The sequence below is a fragment of the Euprymna scolopes genome, chromosome 19 (assembly GCF_053919585.1).
Source record: "Euprymna scolopes isolate OS-2025 chromosome 19, ASM5391958v1, whole genome shotgun sequence".
Lineage (NCBI taxonomy): Eukaryota > Metazoa > Mollusca > Cephalopoda > Sepiida > Sepiolidae > Euprymna > Euprymna scolopes.
The window spans coordinates 114,481,141-114,497,492 of NC_136500.1; the positions used below are offsets into that span (position 1 = coordinate 114,481,141).

The 16,352-nt window shown below is 30.9% G+C and overlaps 1 protein-coding gene across 8 annotated transcripts in view; it reads left to right on the top strand.

Annotated features, from left to right (window-relative positions):
* The window catches only part of LOC145239883 (syntaxin-binding protein 5-like), a 678,091-nt gene that overhangs the window by 632,649 nt on the left and 29,090 nt on the right, over positions 1 to 16,352 (top strand). For 4 of the 8 annotated variants that reach the window (XM_080103493.1, XM_080103494.1, XM_080103497.1 and 1 more), the window contains 2 exons: positions 970 to 1,038; positions 14,131 to 14,268. In XM_080103493.1, the coding sequence (XP_079959619.1) occupies positions 970 to 1,038; positions 14,131 to 14,268 (207 nt within the window). The remainder of the gene's footprint in view (positions 1 to 969; positions 1,039 to 14,130; positions 14,269 to 16,352) is intronic. The other 4 variants (XM_080103495.1, XM_080103499.1, XM_080103496.1 and 1 more) reach the window with 1 other exon arrangement.

Genomic DNA, 16,352 nt, shown 5'->3' on the forward strand with positions numbered 1-16,352 from the left:
ATTTTTATTGCGGTTTTGTCTTGGTCTTGCCAAATTCCAGGACAAGAATTCATCTAGTCTGGTGGAATATCTAGCTAAGTATGGTTACTTGAGGTAACATCACTGTGAAAAAGTGCATGATTCTTCATATGAGCCAACATATAACCATTTTGTGGGATTTGGATTTTGGTTTTAAATATTATATTGTTTTGAATATTTAGTCAGAGTTGTAGAATGAAGTATTCTCATGTCAGGTTGACCTGACAAACCTCTTTACAGAGACTGAAGACACTTGAAGATAGTGTTTAATAGTCAAACTTTCTCCTATTGAGATATACATATTGGTGTGGCCATGTTCTTTGAAGTATCGTTGCACAAAATGTTCACTATTCTGATATTTTGGATACTTATTTTAATGTTTTGTGTACCTTAATGTTAAACATAGTCAGCATTTTGTGCTAGTGTAGTTTAATATTACACACAAGCATGGTTACCCTGATAAAGCTTTCATAAATTCAAATTACTAGCTTGTTATCAAAATGTACTGATATTCTAAGAATTTCCTGCTATTGGAATCTCCATACCAAAAATTGAACTCTTTTTTCTTTTTTTTTAAAGACATTTTTAAAAAAAAGCAACACACTTCTTTTTTTTTTTTCTTTTTTTTAAATAGTTTCTTTTGCTTCTGCAATTTTGGATTGCAATTTTTTTTTTTTTTGGTTCTTTACTTTTGATTCTAGTTTTATTTTTCTATTATTCATTTTTAACATCTTCACCTTCTGGACATGATTTGTTTTGAGTGTATCGAACAAGTATGTAGCTTTTTTTTTTTAATTTATTTTTATTTTTTGAAAATGTTTTTGCAATGTGTTTTATCTTTATTTCTTGATTGCCAATTCTCAACTCTTTCCGGGGAAATATATGAGGCTAAGTGTGAACACGTCTAAGCCTTTGGTTCTCTATTGAAATTCAGTTCAATTCTTTATTCAGGTACAGAATCTAGCAACAGACTTAAAGTTCCTATGCACAGGAAAGAAAGCAATTCCATATCTCAGGAGAGTATGTTACTTTTTGATGTTGGTGTTTATCTGTTATTCTTATTATTCTTATTCTTATTCTTCTTCAAGTTCTAGTTGTTTCCTTGAGTCTTCATTTTTATTCAAAGTGTTACTCCTTTACCTTTTTCCATTTTTCCTCCTCCTCCTCCTGCTCCTCCTTTGTTGTTGTTATTATTGTCATTAGTGTATCTCTTGTTTTTCCTTCTCCTCCTCCTCCTCCTCCTCCTCCTCCTCATCCTCCTCCTTCCTCTCTTCCTCTGTAGAGTCAAACCAGCTGGTCATTTGATGGTTGGTGTCAGGGTTAGATTTTAAATTCTCTGTGAGAATGAAACTTTGTGTTAAAGATGAAAAGGTAGACATAGTTACTATATACATGACGATGTTCTTCTGTTAGTACAACCATTTTCGCATGCCACTCTTTATTTGAGAAGATTTTAATTTCATATCTATCTGATGTTAATTTTTATTTATTCTTTATTTTCAAACCTAATATTTCAAGGAATTAATCTTAACAATTATATATATATAAAAAAGAAAGGACAATTCTAGAACAAATCAAAAGAAATAATCACACTGTAATTTACACAGAACCAACTAGTAGTTGCACAATTCAGGTACATAACAAAGCAAGGCTGAAAGTGAATATAGAGAAAAGAAAATATTACAAAATAATTATTAGAGCAGAAAAAATATGGTCTCTATTCTTAATTGTAGCGATGGTAAATAAATGCAGATATGGAGTTACTGTGAAACTGCAGCAAGTATTTACAAACAAGTGTGTGCTACAAAAATTTTGATCCATTAAACGATGACAATGTAGTTTTGATCTACGAACCTATGTATACAGAAAAGAAAGCATATAACACAAATTCTGTGGATTTCAGCCTGACAAATGGGGATAGAAATGAAGAAGATTCTGTATAGCTTAATTGCCATACATTTTCATAATTTACTACCTAGCTCTACTTATGTATTGAGGACTATCAAAGTAAATACTGGAAATTGACATAAAATATATTTTATAACATTTTATGTGGATATATAAAATAATGTATATATATGAACTCATGAAAATTAATTTCAAACATTACCTGGCAAATATACTCTTGAACCAAGTGCTACAGAGGTTAAAGCAAATGCATTAAAAAGGATGTTTAGAATCTTCAAAAGATCTCTTGGTTGGAATATCTGGAATGATAGCAAGTGAATGTCTGGCATCTGGTAGGATGCCCCATCCCCAGCTAGAACTAAATAAGAAAATTGAAATATATATCTCTACTACGATATAAAAGGAACTGTGTGTGTGTGTGTGTGAGTTCCTTCCCTATGGACTCCAAAATGGTTGAACAGATTTTTTTTTCAATTTCACATGAATGTGTTTGATGTATCTGACAGTGTTCTTAGATAGGTTTTGCATTGGAATGCCTCTGATAAGTATCAAAAATCGAAACAATCCAATTAAAGAAGTAAGTTTTTTTAATAAGAGAGGAGGTGCATTCAAAATGAATATTTCTATTTAGAGCACAATTGAACTTTGATACTCGAGTTTTGCATTTGAAAATTTAATTCAAGAGATAGTACAACAAATTATTTTATAAAATCAAGAGTAGATTCTCTACTGTGCAATGTAAACTACAATGTATTGTGGACTGTCATTGCAGGGAGGATGTGAAACTTCCTCTTGGTATGCTGTGGCAGTGGGGGGTCCTCAACTAGAACAGGCAATCAATCGATTTGATTGAAAAATGGACGATTTCACCAATTTCGGTGACAATAAAGGTATGGGAACATGGAACATTTGTTGATCATCATTCAATCCCAGACAACATTGAGCCTCCCTGCTAATATATATATATATATATATATATATATATATATATAATTCCAAGTTAATATTTTCTAGAGGTGAAGGAACCAATGAAGTTTGAACAAGGTTAATGCAAGTGTGCTCAATACCAAAGTAGTGCAGGATATGCTTTTTATTTTACATAAGCATCTATATCTCGCTACACATTCATGAGTATGTTTCAGTCATCTTGCTTTCTTTTTTTTTTTCTTTTAATTAACTGGTGTGAACAATGCATTACTTGGGCAGGTGAATAACAAAATAAGAGTTTTCAAAATGTATGCAATATTTCTGGCTGAAATTAAACAGAAAGAAAGAACAAAATGTCCTATCAAAAAAAAAATTATTGAATTGGAATAGTGAATAATTTTATCTAATAAAAATGAAAGCAAATGAACTCCAAACGTTATATATAGTAACTAGTGTCAGAAGAATGTATATTCTCTGTCAGTTGAACCTTATTGATGGGACAGACTTCTACCAGTGAAGCGATGTTGATTTTATTTCCAAGCCAGTTCCTTTGCAACGATACCTATATATATATATATATATATATATATATATTTCTGTAGAAATATATTTTACCTATTATATATCAATCCTTATATAAGAAGCTCAATGTGATTACAGAGCAATATATAGAATAAATGACAAAAATTTATATTCCAAAGTTCATGATGTTGACCATCTTATAATTTATTCCTTTAAATCAGTTCATTTATACAATTCTTGACAGTATATTTCATAGTGCAAAATCAATCATTTAATTATTATATCAATTAGTGAATCTAATATGCCCTTAACTCCTCAGAAGAAATAGCAACAATCAATCCGTCAAAAGGAATTAAAATGTGATTTGACATGGTGAAAATCCGAAAATTGGAAGAGAAGCTGCAGTTACCTTTATATTTTTACATTATGCCATATTGAAATTTAATCTAACAAATTTAATCAAACATTTCTTCTGATGAGTTAAGGGCATAATAGATTCACTAATTGATATAATAATTGATTGATTTTGCGCTACAAAACATACTGTCAAGAATTGTATAAATCAACTGATTTAAAGGAATAAACTATAAGATTGTCAACATCATGAATTTTGGAATATAAATTTTTGTCATTTATTATATATATATATATATATATATATATATATATATATATATGGAGTTTCAGGCAGTAGTCCTTTCCACACTCCTGCACAGCTGTGAGACGTGGACGCTGTATAGAAGCGATATACAAAATCTGGAACGCTTCCAACAAACCAAACTGAGACAGATTTTAAAAATCTTCTGAGAGAGCCGCACCACCAACGTTGAAGTCTTGGAACAGTCCTCAGTGACCAGTGTAGAGGCTACCATCATCGCTGGGTGGGACATGTCCACAGGGTGGATAATTCAAGGCTCCCTAAGAAAATGTACGGGGAGCTGACCCAGGGTATGAGGCCACAGGGACCCAAAAAATGCGCTATAAGAGTCAATTCCCTGACTCTGACATATATTGACCCATCCTCATGGGAAGAATTTGCTAAGAACAGGAAGATGTGGAGAACTGCGGCACATGATGACACTGTGGACTTTAAAAAGAGGAGGAGAAAAATTGAAGCCGCTAGGAGGTGAAAAAGAAAAGAGCAACGGGAATAACCCCATCCCTCCCCTACCTTGCCTTGCAAAGACTGTCCACAACTTAACAGTCATGTCACACACAGGTATCCATCCCAAAGATAGGAGACTGGTGACAAGTGACAGGACCCAATACTCAGATATAAGTGGGAGCCGACCATATATATAGTAATAAATTATGCAAATATATATGGTAATTAAGCTAGAGACTTCCATGTTTCATCCTCATAGAGAATTGTTGGGTTGAAATGCATGCAATTCATGTCATCAGGTTTTTTTTATATATACACGTGATGCTTAGCTTAGCTAGCTAACCAATCAGATTCATTGTTATTCCATTCCCACAGATTAATGTTTTCATTAGCCAATGGCAAGGCTTCTCTTAAAGGTTCGACTGACTTCCTCTTCTTCTCAGTTTTGTATAGGGATGGTGCACCTTTTTGTGTGTGTGATTGTGTCGAATTAATAGGTGATCTAATGTTTAGACCTGCATGCTTGGAGTGCTTTTTCTGTTTCTAGTTTAGGTGTTAGATGAGTTTAGTCCTTTTTCAATTATTTTATTTTTCTAAAGTATTGTTATCCTAAAGTAAAGTTTAATCTGTGTATACAGTTGTTTGCTATTTCACTTCTACAGCTTAATAGGTTTTTTTGCGGGGAGGGTGGGGGGCTTTAAAGTTTAGAATTTCAAATTTGTCATTCTGACATAATCTACATGGTTCATCTAAATTTCTACATATACTGACCTGTCATGCTATTTTTCACTAAATTATTGGTGAGCATCCACTTTGTTTGAGCTCCCAGTAATAGGTTGCTAGTACTGTTCAGCATTTTTTTTTTTTGTGTGTGTGTTTGTGAAACAGTAAGAATACATTTATGTGCACACATTTATTAGAATATGTTTTGGATTTAAAATTTTAAAGATATTTTACAAAGCATCAAAAGTAGAACAAAAGTATTTATCAAATCAAAACTGTAGATGTATGATCTGTTTTTGTCATTATATCCAACAAAACTCATTGCTTATACCAATGTATATAAAAATATCGTGCAGCAACACTCAAAACGACCCTTACTTGTTATATTTAATGAAATATACATGAAGGGAGGATTTTTCTTTAGCAGTATACTGCTGCCAAAATTCTTCCTTCATATAGGTAATGGAAGAATAAATCTAAACTGAAAGCAGATCAAAAAGACACACGACCTCCAAGTAAATAAACGAGGCTTAAACAACACATATTAATGTTTTAAATGGTCATTACATATTGGGTCCAATATAATGATATAAAATCTGTATGAATCAAAATATCATATTTAAGCATATTTTATGACCGGGCAATGTTGAGCGGCCTGCTAGTATATATATATATATATATATATATATATATATATATATATATATATATATTATTTTCGCAAAAATCAAGACAGCAAAATATAAAATGAGAACATTTTATTGTGTATTTTCTTATTCGTTATAATTGTTTGGACAATTTTAAGTATTATATCATTTAAAAATATTCCAAAACAGCTACTATTCAGATGGCCAAATACACTATTTATACAGATGTGAAATACATTCATAATCTCTATTTTTAGAGAACAAGCAGTTGGACCAACTTACACACTATCTTATATATATATATATATATATATATATATATATATAAAAGTTGAGTTTAATTTATTTAAATAAACTCGCTCGGTCATGGATATGCAAGCGACTTCATGAAGGCTAACTAATTTGCATATTCTTTTGAAAAATGTGCATTCATTAATTAATCATTAATTTTTTATAATTTCTTATTAGATGATTGGTTTCATTTAACTATTATGCCTAATTCTTTTTATGCATAGTTTCTACATTGTGTGTGATTGTGTAGAAATTAGGATGCAAACATTCTAGCATCTCTCTCATATATATATAAGTTACTGTGTTGCTAAACGTCTCTAACAAACTCCCCTTTGAATATTTAATCTATACATTAGAAACTTGATATATAGGGTATTTTAATTTTGGGAACACTTTTGGTTTATTTTTTTAGCTTGTAAAAATAGCTGCTAAGTCAGGGCACACACACTTTTTCAGTATAGGATCTTATGGCATAACCATAGTCCAAATGATCTACCAGCTACTAAAAATGGGGTGGGCGTAAAAAGTTTGAGAAAAATGAGAGATCATTTTTCTGATTTAATAAAAATTGAAATTAAAGAATATTTTTGGTATTTTTTTAATTAAAAAATGTTTAACAATAGCATAATTTTAAAATTTTAATGCATTTTATTACATAAAAAAAGCTGTTTTGAGAATTTTTTTTTCTTTATGGATAAAAAATTTCTATAAATTTTTTCATCATTTATTGAATAAAAATTGTTTACTAAAAAGAATGAGAATAATCAAAACTGAAACTATTTATAATAATGTAATCACAGTTTCTAATTATAGGGGGGTTTATAATTTTCTGATATGTTCTGACATAAGTAGGTAAGGTGTCATTGCGAGGACAGATGAGTTGGCGCTAATGTTTCTTTTTTATCTCCATGTCATGCAATCTACCGACAATGCCTTTGCATTCTTCAATTGCGATCGATGTAATGAGCCCCCCTGTGTTAAGGGGTCAAAATTGAAAAAAAAATAATTGACCTTGGCAGGAGTAAGTGGATTAACATCTGAACATGTGTAAATCGCTTAGATTTTAGCCTTTTTTTTTTTTATTTGTCTGGAGATAGTTCAGATAGTAATGACGAAGGCTAAAGTGCTAAATAAGGACTAAGGCTAGAATACTGAATGATTTGGTTTCGATTCCAGCTGATGGCATCAAAGTCATTTTTTTTTTAATTTTAAAAATCATTACAATATATTGGGTACAATATAATAATCAATAGAGAATTTGTTCTATAACAATAAATATGAAATCTGCATGAATCAAAATATATTTAAGAGTATTTTACAACTGGTCAATGCCGGACAACCTGTCAGTATATTATAAGGTGTACTTAACAGAAAGTCTATTTAGTTTCAATTTATTTTGCTTTTGTTTTTTAACTATTTTCTTTTCCATTTTCTTAAAAATAGTATTTAAAAGTTAAACTTAATTATTATGTTATTGTTTGATAATTTAAATTGAGTGAAAATGCTAAACAATTTTAACTAATTTTGTTTAAGTAATGCTATTTTAATTGATATTTATAAAATTATTAGGTATAAATAGTTTCCAAAACTTTCATGATTTTAATTACATGAGAATTTTATAGTAATTTTAAAACCAGTTTAAATTTCTATCAAATTAAAAAATCATTTTTTTTATTTTTATTTTTTTTACCGTTAAAAGATTAGAATGGCGGATATGTTTGCAAGGAAAATTAAATACCTTATGGTAAATTTGCTTTCATAAAATTTTAAAATAGGAATAAAAAATTTTTTTTTTACTTGATGCTATTGCCTTTTTAATAATCAGTTGAAAGAAAAATAAGAAAATACTGGGTAAGTCACATAGAGGCAAGAAACACAGACACAAGAAGTGGTAACATAGGTTTATTAATATAGAGATTATATGAAAGGGACAGTACTGTGGGTGTGGTGCACCATGTTTGTGTTCTGTTAGGGCTATTCTATCATTTTACTTTTTGGGGAAAGTATAAAGACGAAACAGTAGGGCAGATTAGACTTTCAAGTCTTGTTAGATCAACAAAAACTCAGATAGCCTTTGCTAACCAATAAATAAACAAAATAGCATAAATGTTTTTTTTTTTTTTTTTTTTGTTTTTTAAATAATTCTGTCGGAACAAACTTTATAACAGTTTAGCAGTAAGTGACACAATTTTTTTTTTTTTTACTCCAAACTGTTTTTGTTTTTACAATTTAGAACAGTTCATCTTAAATATTTCCATTTGATTTGTAGCCAGTATAAAAAACAGTCTTTGCATTAGCCAATGTTTCTTTTTCTTTTCTTTTTTTTTTTTCTCCAAGTAAATCTCAAACTGTCAAAATATTCTGAGAAAGAGAGATGGTTATAGTTTTAAATTTCTTTAATATAAACAAATGAATCTGGAGAATTTATATTCAACCCTCTAACCATCAAATTTTATTATTTCATCTTGCTCTTCTTTTTTTTCCATTTATAAATTTGAAACTCTTTCTGTCTCATCTCTCACAACTCTTTTCATTCTGCTTATATCTGCCATATTTGTCTGTTTGATTAATACATGCAAGTGGGTATCACATATTCATTACCAGCATATATTTGCGACTCATTGTGCTGGGTTTACGTCCTGCTGTTGCGGCTACTGCATTGCTTTCTCTAATACATTTGGAGGAAAGACATGAATCCATATATCCCTCTCCAGCTATGGGTTAAATAGCAGGATAGATTAGATTCTAAAGTCTTATTCAGGCAACTAATGTAGGAGAATGAAAACTGAAATAACTCAAATCTTTCTCTCTGCTTGTTCCAGTCTTGCTTACAGTCATCTTTGGGTTTCTCCTTGTTGCCATGACGTAAGCAATTTTAGGCTAATAGAAGCACCGTTGGAATTGTGAAATCGTTGCACCACTGCTGACTCCTTGTTGTACAGGCAACGTTTCAGAAAGAAAATAAGTTTGATTTATAACAGAAAACAAAGAGAGTAACAGATTCTTTGTAGATTTACTTTCCAATTATGATTTCAGAAATCTTTATCGTTGAATGTTAACTTTAATCCACCTCACCTTTTGTTTGTTTTTATTTTTGTTTTTTTCCACGTCAAAGTTCAAGCAACTTGTGTTCTTATTGAAGTGGTCTATGAAACTCTTTCCTAGTTTGTATGCTTTGTTTCCTTCGTAATAGAACAACACTACTTGTTTTGTAATTTTGTTTCTTCTTAGCCATAAATCTTTTGTACTGTCAATTCTCTCCTGTTCTTAGTCTCGTTTGAAAAAAGATTGTGTGCTTTGTTAGCGTGAAATCTGAACAACCAACATCAAATTAGTTTTGAATGCAATACAGCTTCATTATACCTTTGTCAGCAGAAATGCATTCAGGAAAATAATAAAAATCAAGAATGGATTCATTCTGAAATGCATCTGGGCTTTAAAAGATAAAAATGCTCGACACATTGGTAGAATAAGCCTTTTAAAGGAATGCTTGGATGCAGTGAACAATAAGATACTTCCATTTAATGTGCATGTAACAATAAAAATGCTATTTCAAACCAACGTGTGACAGATTGACAAAAATTTTATTTCAAACCAATGTGTGACAGGTTGACAAAAATTTTATTTCAAACTAAACTGTGACAGATTGACAAAAATTTTATTTTAAACCAACGTGTGACAGATTGACAAAAATTTTATTTTAAACCAACGTGTGACAGATTGACAAAAATTTTATTTCAACAACGTGTGACAGATTGACAAAAATTTTATTTCAAACCGTGTGACAGGTTGACAAAAATTCTATTCTGAACTGTAATATGATGGATTCACGAAAATACTGTTTCAAACTAAAGCGTAACAAACCAACTGACTATAGAGATGTTTGAACACATGTGAAATAATGTGCATCTGTTTAATATGCACATTTTTAATACAGAAACGTGACTTACCAACATGCAAAATCTGTTTTTCTTTTCTTTTTTTTATATCATGAAATGAGAAGTGTTCTGTTTTTTTCTTGAAAATATAATTTTTGTTTGCATAAAATTTGAAATGGATTAAAGAATTCCAAGAGGGATAAAGAGGATATTTTTGTTTTCATATTTATTCTGCATAAAAAAAATGGTTTGAACAACAAACTTGTATCTTTTCTTTATGAATGCTTGCTTTTCACATTTTCTCTGTCACATTTCATGTTTTTATTTTCACTTATAAACATTGTTTTGCACTTTGTGCCAAGGTAAGTCTTCAATAAATAAAAAAGCAATTTCACCAACATTTGCTTATTTTTATTCTTTAAAATGATTAAATTTTTTTTTATTTATTTATTTTTTTTTATTTAATTTTATGATTAGATATAAATTCTGATAAGATAATTTTGAGAATATTAATCAGTGAGATAAGGAAAACTAGAAAATATTTCTTCACCATGAAAAAAAACAAACTTTATTTATTTAATTTTTGGCGTAGTTACTTTGTCATGAATTTTTGGAATTTTATTGAATTTCAGTAATAAAAATATATTTTTTTTATTTTATTTAAATTTAAAATGTTCCTTATGAAATATGATTACATATGTCAGTATTTTGTTTAAAGTATAGCAACACAAAGCACTATCTTAACGTTTTAGACACTTCGTAAACTTTATTTTTGGTATTTTGCACACCTAAATGTCAAATATATTAGCATTTTGTGCTCCATGTGACAGTATATTCAGAGTAAAATGATATTCAACTTATCTACTCTGAATTGTACTGATTATGAGCGAGACTGATTTTTCATTTATGAAATATGAAAAAGATTCAAATGCTTGACTTTGTCTCTTTTTTACTTGGGCTGGGTTGATTTTATAGTTTTCAAGCTTTCTGTTTTATAATCTTATGTCATGCCAGCATTTTTTGTGCCGAATAATTCCAATGCAATACGAAAGTTGTATTTAGTTTATGTAGCCTATCACATTCTCTGTGCCATCTATGACTGTGCAGCCAAAATTTGCTTTTTATACGTCTTGTCGCATGTATGACACATGAAACAGCTGGCTTTTATTTGTTCATTTCTGTTTCTCCATTGCATAATCAATTACTGCCATGGGATGTTATGTGACGGAGTCGACTACAGACATGACACACATAGTCAAGCGTAAATGTGTCTGTGATGATAAACACAGACCTTTTATAGAGTATTTTTCAAGAAGGCGTATTTTAGTTGTGTCAAATTTTCCACAGACACCATAGACTTGCTTCTGCCAAACCAATACCTTCGATTCTGTTCTCTTTTAGTCTACTACATTTATGATCTAGGTCGTCCTTTGCTTGCGCGTCCATGTCCTGGAGTCCATAGCAATGCATCATTCACTAATTCATGCTTGCTTCTCAGTGACCGACAAATCGTAGGCGTCTTTCCCTGATGGTATTAGATATGGCAGGTAGGTTGCCATAAAGTTGCTGCTTCGTGGGATGATTTTGCCAAGATATATTTAATACTGTTCGTAGCATATGGGTGTATATGCCGTTTAGTTTTCTTTTCAATCTTTTGGTGAGTGTCCAGGTTGTAGCAACGTAAACAAGGACAGACTCTACCACTGCCCTGAAGAACTGCCTTTTCAGTTTGTCAGCCAGTCTCAAAGTCCATACTGAATGTAGCCCATCCAATACGGCCCATGCTTTTGAAATGCAAATTTCGATATCTCTCTCTGTGGAAACTATGTTGCTGCCCAGATACGTAGACTCAGCAACTTCTTCCAGTGTTATTCCAACCAGAGCCCTGATCTCTCCTTCCACATTTAAAGCCATAAACTTTGTCTTATCCGCATACGTACATCCAGCAGATAACACACGACACCAACTGATAGCCTGAAGATCTGAGGCAGCTTATGGAAGACAGGAAACTGGAGAGGAAGAGTCACATTGGTTCGGGCAAGGGGCCTGTCATGATGATGATGACATTTATGATGAAAGCATTCATGCTGCCTTTGATAACATTCTTAAATTGTTTCTTTGATTTCTACCTGGAGCTTTTATCATACTGGAATTCTTTGTATAACAGTTGTTTAGAGAGAATGTCATCTTCCATTTTAACCCCGTGTTCATCTACATATGACTTAAGGTGGACTTTTACACAGTATTATCTATTATGCCCCTCTTCTATTTGCCTTCGATAAACCTTCCCTGCAGTGAAATAAATGTATGTATATATATAAATGCAGCCGTCTCTTTATTATTGTTTTTCTTTTTTTTTTTTTTTACACTCGATATATCCAAGATATTTCAATATAGCAGTGCCCATGATGGAGAAAGGGAAGGTCCATCATGTACATATGAAAATGTATAAAATTAGAATATCCGATATTCTTATTTTACAATTTTAATATGGATAAAAACATGGCAACTTTTGATTATGTATTAAGTAATAAAATAAAATAAAACCTGAAAATGAAATGGTTCTTTGAAACATTTTTTAAATTTGTATTTCGAAATTTTATCAATAAAACCGCTAGAAGCTTAACATCTGATGCAAGTATTTTTTAATTTAATTATTTTAAATTTTGTTACAAATTTTTCAGGCTGCTTCAAAGAATTATTTTATTTTCATTATATTTCCTGGCATCACATATGCCAATTTTTGCATTAAGAGCTTCTCAGTTTTTGTGTATCTAAAAAAAATTTAAAAACGCATTTTAAATAAAAACATTATGTAATTATGTGTTATGCCAAAATTAATTTTAAAAATCCACCATTTTTAACAAGGGAGATAAGTCAGTTTTTCATGCTGGAGAGACTAAACCGTTGAAACTGCATTGTTTGATAATTTTAATTTTTTTCTTGTAATTATTTTTCTAATCAATCATTTTTTGTAATTTTAGAAATTTTTATTAATTTCAGCATGCCACTTAATTACGAAATAGTGTTTTTTTTAAATGCATTATAATTATGATACCCAAGCACTGTTTTTTTTTTCTCCAAATGACACTGTTTCTTGACACCACATGAAGCAGAAGAACAACCAGTGTGAAAAATAAACTTTACTAAAAATATAACAATTATAATAAAAATATAGCAATTATAATAAAAAGCTGATATGAATATTTCTAATATAAAACTCTTGTCTCTGGGGAAGAGAAAAATTCCAGAAATATTTAGGATCAAAATACAAAAAATATTGACATCATGTATGACTTTGAAAATGATAATTATGGAAGTACTCTTGTTACACATCGAATAGTTAAGAAAATAAGAAGAATTTTTTTTCATGGTGGGGTTATTATACAGATGTGCCTTAAATATAATAAGCTAAGCTATATTTATTACAATTAAATAATTTTGATTCTGCATGTTTTTCATATCATCTTGCAAACCTAATTATAAATACAAGAGTGGATCAAAATATTGGCAACATTCTGGGAACATGAGCAACAATTTGGCAGCTTTGGATGGCATCATGAACGTAACAAACCACATCTGATATTCTAATAGCGCTATATACATTTACATTTTGAACACTTTTTTGGGGTTCCTTTCACTGCATTAGCACCCAGTCTGAATTCGTAAAGCCTAAGTTGCCAAATTAGACTCGTCCATACAGCTTTCAAATTATTTGCAGAGTGAAGCAATATAAGACATGTTAACACAATGATTGCCATGATGCTACCAACCTCAGTACATTCCACAATTTGAACTGTTTGGTCATGTGATTATTACAAATCTTTTGACTCACCCTTGTATTATGGCCAAGAGGTTGTTATCTTCTACTTTAAAAGACAAAAGAACCAATTCCTTATTTTTAAGTCTAGAAATAGAACTTTAAAAAAGAACAAAAGTTACTTTGTTAGATTTTTTGTTTTTTACATTTTTAACTAAGAAAACAATTTTAGATTAAAATTTAAAAAATATTTTAGGCCGAGGAAATCAATTTTCTTTTTTATGAAATGTTTATTATTATTATTATTAACAACAACATTAATAATTTTCGCTTTTGTTTTTTTGTTCCCAGGAACTATATTCCGGTTAAAAGGAGCAATACTCACCATGTCATTCTTAGATTGTAATGGTGTCTTGCTACCTGATGCGTATAGGCAATGGGAGGATAAATCTAAACTGAAAGCGGACCAAAAAGACACACAACCTCCAAGTAAGTAAACGAGGCTTAAAACGACATGTTAAACATTTGTTAACTCATTAGATGGTTTTAATGTGCTAGTGTTTAAATTCATTTTTTTTTTCTATATGCTATGTATATGAAACTTGCATGACGTAGTGCTTATAGAACTGCGGGCTCGATGTGTTGAGTTGAGTTCTGTCGAATCTACTACATCGTTTTCACTAATATCCTTGGAAAAGGTTTGAATGCATACATCCTCCCTCCAGTTATCGATTAAATAGAGTAGACTAGACTCTCAAGCCTTGGTTGTGCAACTAATCTAGAAGGAGGAAATCTGTTAAATTGGCCTTTCTCTGCTTATCCTGGCATTGTTTTCAGTTATATGGGGCTTCTCTTTCCCAGTAGATAATGAATACTGAGAAGGAAACTGTATAGTTGGAGATTGTATAACTTTTGCTTCACTTGCACAGGCACTCTTACAGTGGGTATCCATTGTTTCTCAAAACTTAAAGGAAGCTTATGTAGAGTATGCATTATAAAAAATTATAAATAAATGGATCAATCTTAGTCAAGATGGCTATAGGCTTCCTTTTCCTTGGCCACTACACTGAGATGTAGGGGAGAGTACTACTCTTTTCCCTGGACTATTCCACTTATTCTTTATCTTCATCTCATAATTCTGAGTGTTCAGCAAAAAGGTGTCAATTTACAGGTCTTTCATTTAGTCTTTGGTGTGACTTCACCAGGAATTGAACTCTGGTTGTGCTGCTGATTTGTAAACATTTTAACCATTATGACAATTCATTATGATAATAAAAATATGAATATTATTGAAACAAGTAAAGCATGGTCCCCCGTGAGTGCACAGTAAACAAAGCATAAAAAAAAAATTGACTAAGTTCAGCATCCCCCCCCCCTCTATTTAGCCCCAAAAGTCCTCAGGGGACTTCAAATCCTGGTGAAATTGAACAAACGGTGCAGTTTTAGTCTTTAACATATGTAAATTTGAGTTCAGCACCATGCTTAATAGACATTTACAGAAAATTTTGGACAAATATGGTAAAATAGTCCCAAAAATAGTGCTTTTATTAGCCCTAAAAGAGCCCCTGGGGCACACCCAAGAGTTATCGTAAAGTATAGACAAACAAAATTATATAGAAATCAGTTAGTTACAACTTTTCAGAAATTTCATAAAAATCCAAGGCATCAATTTTTTCTTTAATAAGCACAAAAGTGTCAATTTTAGCCATTTTAACCCGAAAGGGGGGCAACTGGAGTTTTACCAGAAAATCCGTTCTGTTACTTTTTTACTCATATCATGTTTAATGTTTGTGCAAATTTTCAAAAAATTCTTTGTTCTTTAATTACTCATATGATTCATATTTGTGATCAATAAAAGATGTTCATTGGAGTAAAACGAATTTGTGAATAGCGAAAACAAATGTTATTAAAAAAAAAAAAAATTTTTTTTAAGCAGCGTAGTTCTCTTTGCCCACACTATAGATAATCTGTTTATTATAAAAGAATAAATAATTGGTATATTTTTTCTTAATGATATTTATAGACTGTACAGCAGTGCATCTCCAATCTCGCTCGTTGACCATTGTGTCATTTTCATGATCGAAGGCTCCTGTCACTCTTTCACTCTTGTGATTTGTACACAACTGGCTAGCTAGTAGACGGTCTGTAACGTAAAAGAAAACCGGTTTTCATCAAACAGAAATGGAATCATGTCATCTTTTCTAGGGTGAAAATTTTATCGTTCCACCCTGTATTATGCCAATTTTTTTAATATTTTCCGCTCTGACTTGTCAGAAGTATAAGAACTCATTGATTTTAAAAAGAAAAGAAAAAGAATTTCAGTATGATTACTTAAATCTGAAAAAATTCAAAAGAGTAGTTGCATTGTGTTTTATGATATTTACAACATCTTTGATTTTTATCAAAAAATCAAAAGATATATTAACATCTTTTTTTCTGCCTGTCAGTAAATGCAAGTAACTCCTAAAAATGCCAATGACCATCAGTGCTTGCCATTGAAGATAGACAATTTTATTTCAGAGCAGTTCAATTAAGACTGATACTGTGAACACCGGGAACCGACAATCAGTGTT